The following is a 14291-nucleotide window of genomic DNA, read 5'->3' as shown; positions in this document are numbered from 1 at the left end:
GTTCCTCCAGCGTTCTGTGTGTGTTGCTCTGGATTTCCAGCATCTGCAGAATTTCTCTGATTTGAGTTCCTCCAGCATTTTGTTTGCAGTTCTCAGCAATTCTCTCTCTTGTTTCGCTGAACAACCCTGGATAGGTCCCACCAGGCCCTGGAGACATTCACTCTGATGTACTTTGAAATGCCTAATCTCTCCTCCTTTTTGACATCAATGTGCCCTAGAACATTAGCACACCCTCTCCCTGATCTTTCCACCCTCCATGTCTTCCTCCTTGGTGAAAACCAATTTAAAGTATTTTTATTACTACCTCTCCCATTTCTTCTGACTTAGAATGGCACCATGTTGGCTGCAGACATGACAGGCCAAAGGGGATGTTCCTGTGTGTACTATTCTATGTTTTATGAACTAAAGTTCATTTACCTTGTGGTCATTTACCTTGCAGAGAGAAAAAAAGAAAATGAAGATCAAGATCTCTCGAGATGCCACAGGTGCGGAACTGTGTAATGAGTAAGTAAGAGATCATAATATTTAATTTTAAAATTGTGAAGGACGACAGTTATGAGATGCTTATCTACAAAATTATGTGCTGGCATTGGAGAGGGTCCTGAAGAGGTTTACAAGAATGATCCCAGGAATCAAAGGGTTAACGTATGAGTTTTTGATGGCTTTGGGCCTGTACTCTCTGGATTTAGAAAAATGAGGGAGGATCTCATTGAAACCTATCAAATATTGAAAGCTCTAGATTGAGTAGGTGTGGAGAGGATGCTTCCAATAGCGGGAGAGTCCAGGACCAGAGGGCACAGCCTCAGAATAGAGGGTTGTCCTTTAGAATGGAGATGAGGAATAATTTCTTTAGCCAGAGTGTGGTGGATCCGTGAAATTCATTTTCACAGACAGCTGTTGGGGCGAAATAATTGGGTATATTTAATGCAGAGGTTGATAGGTTCTCAATTAGTCAGGGCATCAGATATTATGGGGCAAAGAATAGGGTTAAGAGGGATAATAAATCAGCCATGATGAAATGACAAAGCAGGGTCAATGGGCTGAATGGCCCAATTCTGTTCCTATGTTTTATGAACCTTATGGGGCTCTTATCTCCAGTAAAGAGGATAAAGTGCTCGCATCCCTCTCCGCTAAGTGAAGGTGGAGCTCCAATTGTTCCGTGTCCAACACCAATGCTTTGTGATTTATTATGTTGTAACTAGCTGAATTACATTTTACAGAATTGCGAAGAACTTAGAGAATATCAAAGCAGAGAATATGCAATTGATATATAAAGGCAAGAATATAAGTTTGGGTAAGTACAAATTTTAGTTGCCTTATTATAAATAGTGGCAAACGTTCAGCATCACACTGCAATCTTCGTACAATTCTTCATAGAATCCCAATGATGGATACTTCCAAACATACATGTTCATATAATTGGAATGGTAATATCATACTAGGATACAGTTGAAGAGTAAACTAACGTGTGACATGCAGTGCTTGAGAAGGACGGGCAACCTTAAACCTTGGTTCCCAAGCTGCTCCTTGACACATCGCTTGTGTCACTTCAGGATGTGGTGAGGGGAGAAAAAAAGCAAAAATCAAGACATTGATAGGATGCAAAGCTGGGCTAAGAAGTGACAGATGAAGTCCAACCCAGAAAGCATGAAGTGGTTCACTTTAGAAGATCGAATTTGAAGGCAGAATGCTGGGTTACTGGCAGGATTGTTAATGGTGTGGAGGAAAAGAGGGATCTTGAGATTCACGTCCATAGATCCGAGAAGTTGCCATGCGAGTTGATAGGGTTGTTAAGAAGACATGTGGTGTGTTGGCAATATTCCCTCTAAGGTCTGCACGTGTGCATGCGCGCACACATTTTTTGCTTCAAGTGCACAAAGGAACTTAAACTGCGGACAAAACGTTGTCACCCTCTACCTCGTTGGCATGTTAAGCATATTTCACGCACCTGCGCAATCACATTTCCTTTTCTGGTTTCTGATGTGGATAGTGTTGACAACATGGAGTTTGCAATGTCTGCAGATTTTAGAACTGATTTATTTATACTGTTTTTATTGAAGAAATTATTCAGCGTGCACCTGTTGTTGTCACTGGGTATAAAATTGCCAGCACAATATTTTTGTGCACACTGGTCATTACAAATTAGACATTGTGTATTGGCCTTCATTATTCAGGGGATTGACTTAAAGAGTCACAAGATAACATTGCAGCTCTATAAAATTCTGGTTAGACCACACTTGGAGTATCGTCTTCAGTTCTGGTTGCCGCATTCCAGGAAGAATGTGAAAGCTTTAGAGAGGGTGCAAAGAAGATTTACCAGGGTGCTGTCTGGATTAGAGAGCATGTCTCATGGTTATAAGACATAAGATATAGGTTGCGCATTAGATTAGATTATGAAGACACGCAGTCCTCTTTTATTGTCATTTAGTAATGCATGCATTAAGAAATGATACAATATTCCTCCGGTGTGATATCACAGAAACACAGGACAGACCAAGACTGAAAAACTAACAAAAACCACATATTGTAACATATAGTTACAACAGTGCAACAATACCATAACTTGATGAAGAACAGGCTATGGTCACAGCAAAAAAAGTTCAAAGTCTCTCGAAAGTCCCACATCTCACGCAGATGGGAGAAGGAAGAAAATTCTTCCTGCCATGCCCGACCACAGTCTGACTCTGAGTCGTCCGAAAACTTCGAGCCTCCAACCAGCCCTCCGAGACCGAGTACCAAGCATTATCTCTGCCGAACGACTCGACCCCAGCCCCGGCCGCCAGCAGCAGGCAAGCCAGGGATTTTGGGGCCTTCCCTCCGGAGATTCTCGATTGCACAGTAGCAGCGGCAGCGAACCGGGCATTTCAGAAATTTCTCCAGATGTTCCTCTGTGCTTCTCAAGTCTGTCTCCATCAAAACAGAATTGTCCACTGCCCCTATTTAACAAATACGATATCATTTCACCGGAGAGCTGCGCGCGCTGCATCGCACCACCATCTTCTCCTCCTGCCATATGGGGGGATGTCAGAGGTAAATTCTCTACACTGAGAGTGGTGGGTTGGTGGTTGCTGCAGATACATTAGGGACATTTAAGAGACTCTTAGGTGGGCACATGGATGATAGAAAAATGGAGGGTTATGTGGGAGGGAAGGGTTAGATTGACCCTTGAAAGGTCGACTCAACATCATGGGCTGAAGGACCTGTACAGTGCAGAACTTATGTTAAAGGTAAAACAAGAATCAGGCATTGCATTGATAAGACTCAGTGCCAACTGGACCACCATTTCACTAAGCACCTTCACTCTGTCTGCCATTTCAATCCGGACCTCCTGGATGACAGCCGTTTTAATTCCTCTCCCCATTCCCACACTGACATGTCTGCCCTCAGCCTCCTCCAGTGACAGGGTAAGGCTAAAGACAAAGTAGAATAAAGGCTCCTGGTTAGTCTACAGCCTGGCTGCACTACTCCTAGCCTGCCTCCATAACCCCATCTCTTTCTCCTACTCCACCCTCTGCATCTGCCAATCACCCTCACACTCCCCCTCAAGAAGGCAACATCCATCATCAAAGATCCCCACCATCCGGGCAATGCCATCTTCTCGCAGCAGGAGGTACAAAAGCCCAACGTCCCACACTAACAAGCTCAGGAACAGCTACTTCCCTTCAGCCATTTGGTTCTTAAACCGACTGACACAAAGCTAATCACAAGAAACACTATGACCTCTTTGATCACTTTGGACTTTGGTTATTTTTCCAATTATGGTCTTTCTTGTTTAACCTTAAGATAATATTTTCTTGAATGTTGTGTGTTTGACACTGTGTGCCTGTGATGCTGCTACAAGTAAGTGTTTTATTTTTCCTCATGCATACATACTTAAGCAAGCAACAATAAACTCGACGTTAAGAACAGAGGTGATCACATTGAGTAGGCACTTGTGAGTACTGTCACCAAGTGGGTTGTACATTTTCCTGGTGATGAGCACTGGTCTATTGCTTTCTTGTTATAGCACTGCCTGAGTAAAGCAGCCAGAATAATTGAAGACCCCACCCAGCCCAGGCATTCTCTCTTCTCCCCTCTCCGACTGGACAGAAGATACAAAATGCTGAAAACACATACCACCAGGTTCAAGGACAGATTCTACCCTGCTGTTATCAGAATTTTGAATGGACCTTTTGTACAAAAAGATGGACCCTTGACTTCACCATCTACCTTGTTAACCCACCTCCCACCACCTAGCATCACCTGATGTACATACAGACAGCCTACGTATATAACAGTTACTTGTACATTGTGTTTTAAAGGATTGCTTTTATATTTATTGTGTTTTTCATTGTTGTTTTTACACTTATTGTATTTTTTTATACTACACTGGATCCAGAGTAACAATCATTGTGTTCTCCTTTACACTGAAGAATTACGATAAACAATCTTGTATCTTGAATCGTTATTCTACATTCTGTTTTTGCTTCACGATGTATAACTTGCTGTGCGGTGTAATGATCTGATCTGTATGAACAGTATGCAAGACCAGCTTTTCACTCTCTCTTGGCACAAGGGACAATAACAATATTCCCATTGCTCCTCTCCAGACAAGACCCTTGGTGAACAAGCTGTGAAGGATAAAGGGGTTGTTCGTTTCACTCAAGTTAATAATGAACAAAGAAAGCACGAGGCACTTATCTCCAGAATTATTAAAGGGGCAGAACTGTTGGCAAAGCGAGGTGAGTATTACAGATTCCAGAATCCACTCAAAGTTTTGAAGTAAATCCATTATCAAAGTACACATACATTCAGAGGCCACTTTATTTGAAATCTCCTATACCTAATAAAGTGGCCACTGGGTGTATGTTCATGGTCTTCTGCTGCTGTAGCCCTTCCACTTCAAGGTTCGATGTGTTGGGCATTCAGAGATGCTCTTCTGCACACCACTGTTGTAACACGTGGTTATTTCTGTCACATTCCCGTCAGCTTGAACCATCTGGTCATTCTTCCCTGACCTCACTCATTAACGAAGTGTCTTTGCCCACAGAACTGCCACTCACTGGATTTTTTTTTTGGTTTTCGCACCATTCTCTGTAAACTCTAGAAAATGCATGAAAATCCCAAGAGATCAGCAGCTTCTGAGATACACGAACCACCCCGTCTGGCACCAACGATCATTCTACGGTCAAACTGACTTAGATTACATTTCTTCCCAATTCTGATGCTTGGTCTGAGCAACAACTGAACCTCTTGATCATATCTGTGTGTTTTTATGCATTGAGTTGCTGCAACAGGATTGGCTGATGTGATATTTGCATTAACAAGCAGGTGTACAGGTGTAGTTAATAAAGTGGCCACTAAGTATATACAGAGCCTGTAAAAAGTACTTCCCCCACCCCCCAAGGTATTCGTGTTTTATTGTTTTACAACATTGAATGACACTGGATTTAGTTTGGCCTTTTTGACACTGATCAACAGAAAAGACTCCTTAGTGTCAAAGTGAAAACAAATTTCCCCAAATTGGTCTAAATTAATTACAATTATAAAACACAAAATAATTGATTGCATAATTACTGACCCACTTCAAGTCAGTATTTCATAGATGCACCTTTGGCAGCAATTACAGCCTTGAGTCTGTGTGGATAGGTCTCTATCAGTTTTGAACACCTGGACACTGTAATTTTTCCCCATTCTTCTTTATAAAACTGCTCAAGCTCTGTCAGGTTGCATGGGGATTGGGAGAGAACAGCCCCAGTCCAGCCGCAAATTCTCAATGGATTGAGGTCTGGACTCTGACTTGGCCACTCCAGGACATTAACTTTGTTCTTTTTAAGCCATTCCTGTGTAGCTTTGACTTTATGCTTGGGGTCATTGTCTTGCTGGAAAACAAATTGTCTCCGTGGTCGCAGTTATCTCGCAGACTGCATCAGGTTTTCCTCCAGGATTTCCTTGCACTTTGCTACATTCATTTTACCCAGTATCTTCACAAGCCTTCCAGGGCCTGCTGCAGTGAAGCATCCCCATAGCATGATGCAGCCACCACCATGCTTCACGGTAGGGATGGTGTGTTTTTGATGATGTGCGGTGTTTGACTTACACCAAACATAATTGTAAGATAGAAGTATCTTAGTATCTCTCCGCAAGCTTTGCATTACATCTTCCTCAGACACGGTGTCTCAAGACCCTATACAGACCTCTGAATGTAGGAGCAGTGCCATCCATCCTGTGCAGTGTAGGCTCTGCTCTGGAGTGTCTGCCTGATATCATTCCCATATCCCAAGATATATGGTGGTTGGCAAAATTAGACCATAAGATAACAAGAATCTCCTATCAGATTCCTTCTTCTTCAGCCTTTACCTTTCCCACCCACCTGGCTTCACCTATCACCTTCTGGCAAGTCTTCCTTCCCCTCCCCCCCCCAACTTTTTATTCTGGCATCTTCCCCCTTCCTTCTCAGTCCTGAAGAAGGGTCTCAGCCTGAAACGCTGACTGTTTATTCATTTCCATGGATGCTGCCTGACCTGCTGAGTTCCTCCAGCATTTTTGTGTGTGTTGCTCTGGATTTCCAGCATTTTCAAGATCTCTATAAGATATAGGAGCAGAATTAGACTATTCAGCCCATCGCATCTGCTCCGCCAATCCAAAACAGCTGATTTATTTTCCTTCTCAACCCCATTCTCTTGCCTTCTTCTGGTGGGTGAATGGAATGCACTGCCAACAATGGTGGTGGAGGCGGATTCAATAGAGGTTCTTAGATAGGTAGATGGAGCTTAGAAAAATAGAGGGCTATGCAGTAGGGAAATTCTAGGCAGTTTCTAGAGTAGGTTACATGGTCGGCACAACATTGTGGGCCGAAGGGCCTATAATGTGCTGTAGATTTCTATGTTCTAGTTACCTTTGATGCCCTGATTAATCAACCTCCGCTTTAAGTATACCCAATGATCTGGACTCCACACCTGTCTGAGGCAATAAATTCCACAGATTTGCCACCCTCTGGCTAAAGAAATTCCTCCTCATCTCTGTCCAAGTAGACATCTCTCTATTCTGAGTCTGTGCTCTCTGGTCCTAGACACCCCCACTATAGGAAACATCCTTTCCAAATCCACTTGATCTAGGCCTTTCAATATTTGATGGGTTTCAATGAGATCCCTTCCCGTCCTTCTTCGAAACTCCAGTGAGTACAGACCCAGAGCCATCAAATGCTCCTCATACGTTATCCTTTTTACTTCCGGGATAATTCTCGTGAATCTCCTCTGAACCCTCTCCAGTGCCAGGATGTCCTTTCATAGATGATGGTCCCCAAAACTGTTCACAGTACTCCAAGCACAGTCTGACCAATGTCTTGTAAAGCCTCAGTTAAAATTACTTTAGCTCCAAGGCATCAGTTAGGACATGGAGTGAACGTGTTAGGATGACATGTTATAGTTTTGCAGGACATTGATAAAGCCACATTTGGGGCAATATGTTCAGTTCTGGTCACCCTGTATATAAAAAAATGTTATTAAACTGGAAGGCTACAAAACAGATTTATGTGGATGTTACTGGGAAAGGAGGATTTGAGGAACAGAGTTTTGGCCAGCAGCCAATCTGGACATCAGAAGTTTGGAGAGGAAGGGACTTCAATCAGGCTCACTGTCTGACGATAAAAGGCAGGAGCAGGTCACAACAGCATAATAGAGCTTCGACCTGTGACCAGTTGGCGTCCGGGATTAATGAGCAAGAGCAAGTTAAAGGCAGGCAGGGGCAAGTGCAGTGGCAGTCATCTGAGTGGACAGAGTCAGAGTGGTGATCTTGAGACTTTAGCTCTTCGAGGATTCAGTGAAGAGAGGCTTCACTCAAGAGAAAGCAAAAGAAAGAAAAGCTCAAGTTTTTTCTTTCTCTTCTTTATACCTGCTCATCCAGGTAGAGATGTCAGGTAGGATAGTTGAATGCTCCTCTTGCAGGATGTGGGAAGGCAGGGAGACCTCCAGTGTCCCTGATGACTACAATTGCAAGATGTGCATCCAGCTTCAGCTTCTAACAAACTGTGTAAGGAATTGGAGCTGGAACTGGATGAACACCGGTTCATTCAGGAGGCTGAAAGGGTGATAGATAGGATATATAGCGAGGTAGTTACACCCAAGGTGCAGGACACAGGAAACTGGGTGACAGTCAGGAAGGGGAAAGGGGTTACGGAGTACCGCTGTGGCCATCCCCCTCAACAACAGGTATGGCACTTTAGATACTGTCGAGATGGAGGGGGGGTTGGGTGAGGAAGGACCTAACAAAGGAAAGTCACAGTCTGCCTCTGACTCTATGGCACTGAGTCTGCCTCTGTGATTCTGACGGGAAGGGGCAAGAAGAGGCACACTGCGGTGATAGGGGATTCATTAGTTAGGGGAACGGACAGGAGGTTCTGTGGGGAAGAACGAAATTCCCAGAAGGTATGCTGCCTCATGGGTGCCAGGGTCCGGGATATCTCGGATCAAGTCCTCAGCATTCTTAAGTGGTAGGTTGAACAGCCAGTAGTCATGGTCCATGTAAGTACCAATGACATGGGTAGGATGAGTGACTAGGTTCTACATAGGGAGTTCCAGGAGTCAGGTGCTAAGTTAAAGGGCAGGACCCCCAGGGTTGTGATCTCAGGATTGCTACCTGTGCCTCATGGCAGTGAGGCTAGAACTAGGAAGTTTAATACGTGATTAAGAAGTTGGTGTAAGAGAGAGAATGTAAGATTTTTGGATCATTGGGCTCTCTTCCAGGGAAGGTGGGACCTATACAGATGGGACAATCTTCACCTGAACTGGAGGGGGCTAATATCCTAGCGGGAAGGTTTGTTAATGCTGCATGGTGAGTTACAGAGGGATGGGAACCAGAGTGCTAGAACAGTTAGTGGAGAGTTTGTGCAGGCAGATGTTGGTAAAACCTCAGACAAAGTTAGGAATCAAAAGGCTGAGCATGGTGCAACTGGTGTCCTAAGCAGCCTATATTTAAATGCAAGAAGTATCATAGGAAAGGCAGATGATAGTGCTGAAGATGAGGTAGCTGGCTTACAAACAGAGGCAATGTGTTGGTGAGGAGAGGCAGTTGATAAGGCAAAATTGCAGTCAACAGGGTGAGTTGCAATGTAAAAGGCAGGCAAAATCGAGAAGAGTGAATACAGGACTTAAGGTGTTTGAATCTGCACAGTATACAGAACAAAGTAGATGAACTTACAGCACAGTGGCAGATTGGCAGGAATAATGTTGTAAGCATCACTGAGTCATGGCTGAAAGATTATAGCTGGGAACTTAATGCCCAAGGATACACATTGTATCAAATGGATAGGCAGGAAGGCAGAGGGGATGGCATTGCTCTGTTGGTAAAAAAATTAAATCAAATCAGAGTCGGCAGGTATTGGATCATTGTGGATAGAGCTAAGGAACTGCAAGGATAAAAAGACCCTGACAGGGATTGTATACAGACCCCTAAATAGTAATAAGGATGTGGTCTACAAGTTACAACAGAAGATAGAAAATGCATGCCAAAAGGACATTGTTAGTCATGGGGGATTTCAATATGCAGGTCGATAGGGAAAATCAGGTTGGTGCTGGATTACAGGAGGGGAAATTTCTAGAATGTCTACAAAGTGGCTTTTTAGAGCAGCTCATGGTTGAGTCCACTAAAGGATCAGCTATTCTGGATTGGGGGTTGTGTAATGAACTGGAATTGAGCAAAGAGCTTAAGATAAAAGAACCCTTAGGGGAAAGTGGTCATAATCTGATCAAATTCACCCTGAAATTTGAGAAGGAGAATTTAAAGTCAGATGTATCAGTATTACAGTGGAGTAAAGGGAATTAAAGAGGCATGAGAGAGAATTGATTGGAAAAGAACACTGGCAGAGCATTAATGGCTGGAATTTCCGGAAGAAATTCAGAAGGCACAGGATATATACTGTACATCCCAAAGAGAAAGAAATATTCTAAAGGAAAATGACACAACCATGGCTAACAAGAAGTCAAAGCCAACATAAAAGCCAAGAAAAGGCAAATAATAGAGCAAAAATTAATGGGAAGTTTTTAAAATCCAAAAGAAGGCAACTGCAAAAGTCATTAAGAAGGTACCAAAAGTTTCTTCAGATACATAAAGTGTAAAAGAGAGGAGAGAGTGGATATCGGACCACTGGAAAATGATGCTGGAGGGGTAGTAATGGGGACAACGAAATAGCAGATGAACTGACTAAGTATTTTGTATCAGTCTTTGCTGTGGAAGACACTAGCAGTGTGATGAAGTTCCAGGTGTCAGGGGCATGAAGTGTGTGAAGTTACTATAACTAGAGAGAAGGTTCTTGGGAAACTGATAGGTTTGAAGTTAGATAAGTCACCCTGCTCAGTTGATGTACACCCTAGAGTTCAGAACAAGGTAGCTGAAGAGATGATGGAGGCATTAGTAATGATCTTTCAAGAATCATTAGATTCTGGGATGGTTCTGGAAGACTGTAAAATTGCAAATGTCATTCCACTCTTCAAGAATGGAGAGAGGGAGAAGAAAGGAAACTATAGGCCAGTTAGTCTGACCTCAGTGGTTGGGAAGATGTTGAAGTTGATTATTAAGGATGTCTCAAGGTATTTGGAGGCACATGATAACATTGGCCATATTCAACATGATTTGTTCCAGGGAAAATCTTGCCTGACAAATCTGTTGGAATTCTTTGAAGAAGTAACAAGCAGGATAGAAAAAGGAGAATTGGTTGATGTGGTGCACTTGGATTTTCAGAAAGCCTTTGACAAGGTGCCACACATAAGGCTGCATACCAAGGAAATATTCTAACAGTGGCTGATTGGCAGGAGGCAAAGAGTGGGAATAAAGGGAGCCTTTTCTTGTTGGCTGCTGGTGACTAGTGGTGTTCCACAGGGTCTGTGTTGGGACCAATTCTTTTTACGTTTTATGTCAATGATTTGGATGATGGAATTGATGGCTTTGTTGCAAAGTGTGTGGATGATACGAAGATAGGCGGAGGGGCAGGTAGGTTTGAGGAATAGAGAGGCTACAGAAGGACAGACAGATTAAGAGAAAGGGCAAAGAAATGGCAGATGGAATACAGTGTCAGGAAGTTTATAGTCATGCACTTTGGTAGAGGAAATGAAAGGGTTGACAGTTTTCTAAATGGAAAGAAAATACAAAAAAACTGAGGTGCAAAGGGACCTAGGAGGCCTTGTACAGGATTCCCTGAAGGTTAATTTGCAGGCTGAGTCGGTGGTGAGGAAGGCAAGTGCAATGTTAGCATTCATTTCAAGAGAACTAGAATAAAAAGGCAAGGATGTAACGGTGAGGCCTCACTTGGAGCATTGTGAGCAGGTTTGGGCCCCTTATCTTAGAAACAATTGCTGAAACTGGAGCGGTTCCAAAGGAGGTTCACAAAAATGATTCCAGGATTTGAATGGCTTGTCATATGAAGAGCATTTGGGGCTCTGGGCCTGTATTCACTCGAATTCAGAAGAATGAGGGGAGACCTCATTGAAACTTATCGAATGGTGAAAGGCTTTGTTAGAGTGGATGTGAAGAGGATGTTTCCTGTGGTTGGAAAGTCTAAGACCAGAGGAACAGCCTCAGAATAGAGGGGCATCCTTTTAGAATGGAGATGAGGAGGAAATTCTTCAGCTAGGGAGTGGTGAATCTGTGGAATTTTTTGCCACAGAGGCCAAGCCTTTAAGTATATTTAAGGCAGAGGTTGATAGATTCTTGATCGGTCAGGGCATGAAGGGATATGGGGAGAAGGCTGAAGATTGGTACATGGACCTTAGGAAAATAGAGGGCTATGGGTAACCCTAGGTAATTTCTAAGGTAAGGATATGTTCGGCACAGCTTTGTGGGCCGAAGGGCCTGTATTGTGCTGTAGGTTTTCTATGTTTCTATTGGGGCTGAGAGGAAAATTGGATCAGCCTCGATGAAATGGTGGAGCAGACTTGATGGGCCAAATGGCCTAATTCTGCTCCTATATCATATGGTCTTATGGAGTTATAGGGAGAAGCAGGATAGGCTTGTACATTTTCTCCTCTGCATGGGGGGGGGGTGCTGAGAAGTGACTTTATAGAGGTTTGCAATATGACAATATTTGCACAGTAGTGTAGCAGATAGTGTTGCAGCTATAAGACTTGGTTCGGTGCCCACTGCTGTCTGTAAGACATTTGTACACTCTCCCCTAAACGTGTGGGCTTATTCACTGATGACAGATGCAAAGAAACTGTTCCTAAAACATTGAGTGTGTGCCTTCAGGCTCCTGTACCTCATCAGGATGGTTGTAATGATAAGACGGCATATCCCAGGTAGTGGGGGTCTTGACATAAGACCATAAGCCATAGGAGCAGAATTCGGCCAGTTGACCTTCTGCTGTATCTCAATAAATAAACAAGTAAATAATGGGTGCATTGCCCTTTTTTGGAGTGACTCCTGGAAGTGAGGGCCCCTGAGTTCCTGGGGCACGGATTATGGGAGCAGATCTCGAGGAGGAGACTGGTGTCCTCGTTGCTGAGAGTGCAAGCCAGATACATCACTGACTTAAGTTTCACATTTGTGGATGTGACTTTTCAGAGACCCATCTTTGATCCTGTTGCAGATAAAGATTTTGAAGGGAAATACTTCAATGCAATAAGCCACAGAAGAGAAATTGTTGATCTCCCTGAAAGTGAAAAAGTGGTAAGTATTCTGAAAAAACACACACTAAACCCTTTTTGACCTGATGTGTGGGGCATTACTAAGAACTAAGGAACTTATTGGTTTAAAGGGCGTTTGTGCATTTCCTTTGAAGCGTGATCCAGAATGGAGCTGAGTAGAACACATTCTTCAGAGACTTCAACACAACGTCCATAAGACCATGAAATACAGGAGCACTTATAGGCCATTTAACTCCATCCTCCCTCCTCCTTCCCCTGGTCTTAACCCCCTTACCAATCAAGAATTTATCATTCTCAGCCTCCATTACCCTCCGTGGCAATGAATTCCACAGATTCATCACGCCCTGGCTGAAGGAATTTCTCCTGGTATCAGTTTGAAAAGCATGTCCCTCTATTCCGAGGCTGTGCCCTCAGATCCTAGACTCTCCTACTAAGGAGAACATCCTCTCTATATCCACTCTATCCAGACCTTTCAGTAGCCGGTACATCTCAATGAGATCCCCCTGTCATCTCTTGAACTCCATCGAGTACAGGCCCAAAGGTTGTTCAGGAGACTCTCTGTCCTCCACTGCCTGGATCTCCTGCTCTGACCTCTGGAGTGGGACTTTGACGCTGGTGCCTCCATGCACAGTGTAATGATCTGATCTGTATGAACTGTATGCAAGACAAGTTTCTCAGTGCATTAGACCAGTTTACCAGTTCCGGTTCCAACCGCCTGTGACATCTGCAGACAGGTTTTCCATTTTTTGCTGATTTAACTTCTGCATTTATTTGGTGATAGGTTTTTCTAACAGCCTTGATTCTGCATGAGGTGGGTCGATGGAATATGAAGAACAGTGACTATCCAGAGGCACTTCTGTTTCTAAATCACGCCGAGAGAGAATTCAGGTGATCGAGTTTGCATTTAAATGTCCTTTATGATCCTCATGTACCAAGGTGGTGAATTATAAGGGTGGAAGGTTCTAATTTAAGTTAACCATCTTCAGCCTTCACATGATCTAACATGTGAAAATTAGGACTAAAGAGTTTAAAGATTAGCTTTAATGTCACATGTATGTGGAAACAGCGAAACATATAGTGAAATGCTACTTTTGCGTCAACAACCAGCACAGTCCGGAACTGTGCCGGGGCAGCCTGCAAGTGTCACAACTCTTATTTAAAAACTGCTCGCTCTAATATGGTGTAGCGTCTAACAGCCATACAAGTGCACGCATCTTGTGCTAGTTTGAACCAGTTCAGCGACAGTCTTCTGTCCCAAATAAACAAAGGGAATCCCGGCTGTTTTCTCGATTAGACTTTGTTCCTTTAGAATTGTCCCAATAAACGGCTGCCCTGATTAACCGGTGGCCCAAATCAACTGTACTTACCATAAGACCACAAGACTATAAGACAAAGGAGCAGAAGTCAGCCATTCGGCCCATCGAGTCTGCTCCACCATTTTATCATGAGCTGATCCATTTTATCCTATTTAGTCCCACTGCCCCGCCTTCTCACCATAACCTTTGATGCCCTGGCGACTCAGATACCTATCAATCTCTGCCTTAAATACACCCAATGACTTGGTCTCCACTGCTACCCGTGGCAACAAATTCCATAGATTCACCACCCTCTGGCTAAAAAAATTTCTTCGCATCTCTGTTCTGAATGGGTGCCCTTCAATCCTTAAGTCATGCCCTC

The 14291-nt window shown here is 43.5% G+C and overlaps 1 protein-coding gene across 4 annotated transcripts in view; it reads left to right on the top strand.

Annotated features, from left to right (window-relative positions):
- LOC134344523 (NEDD8 ultimate buster 1-like) overlaps positions 1-14291 on the top strand; it is a 50401-nt gene that overhangs the window by 6593 nt on the left and 29517 nt on the right. For 3 of the 4 annotated variants that reach the window (XM_063044473.1, XM_063044472.1, XM_063044471.1), the window contains exons 3-7: positions 440-504; positions 1221-1294; positions 4590-4721; positions 12557-12636; positions 13396-13502. In XM_063044473.1, coding sequence (XP_062900543.1) covers positions 440-504; positions 1221-1294; positions 4590-4721; positions 12557-12636; positions 13396-13502 — 458 coding nt within the window. The remainder of the gene's footprint in view (positions 1-439; positions 505-1220; positions 1295-4589; positions 4722-12556; positions 12637-13395; positions 13503-14291) is intronic. The other variant, XM_063044474.1, reaches the window with a different exon arrangement.

This window comes from Mobula hypostoma, chromosome 3 (assembly GCF_963921235.1).
Source record: "Mobula hypostoma chromosome 3, sMobHyp1.1, whole genome shotgun sequence".
Classification (NCBI taxonomy): domain Eukaryota; kingdom Metazoa; phylum Chordata; class Chondrichthyes; order Myliobatiformes; family Myliobatidae; genus Mobula; species Mobula hypostoma.
Note: the sequence above shows the minus strand (reverse complement) of the source record. Positions and strands in the feature narration are given on the sequence as shown.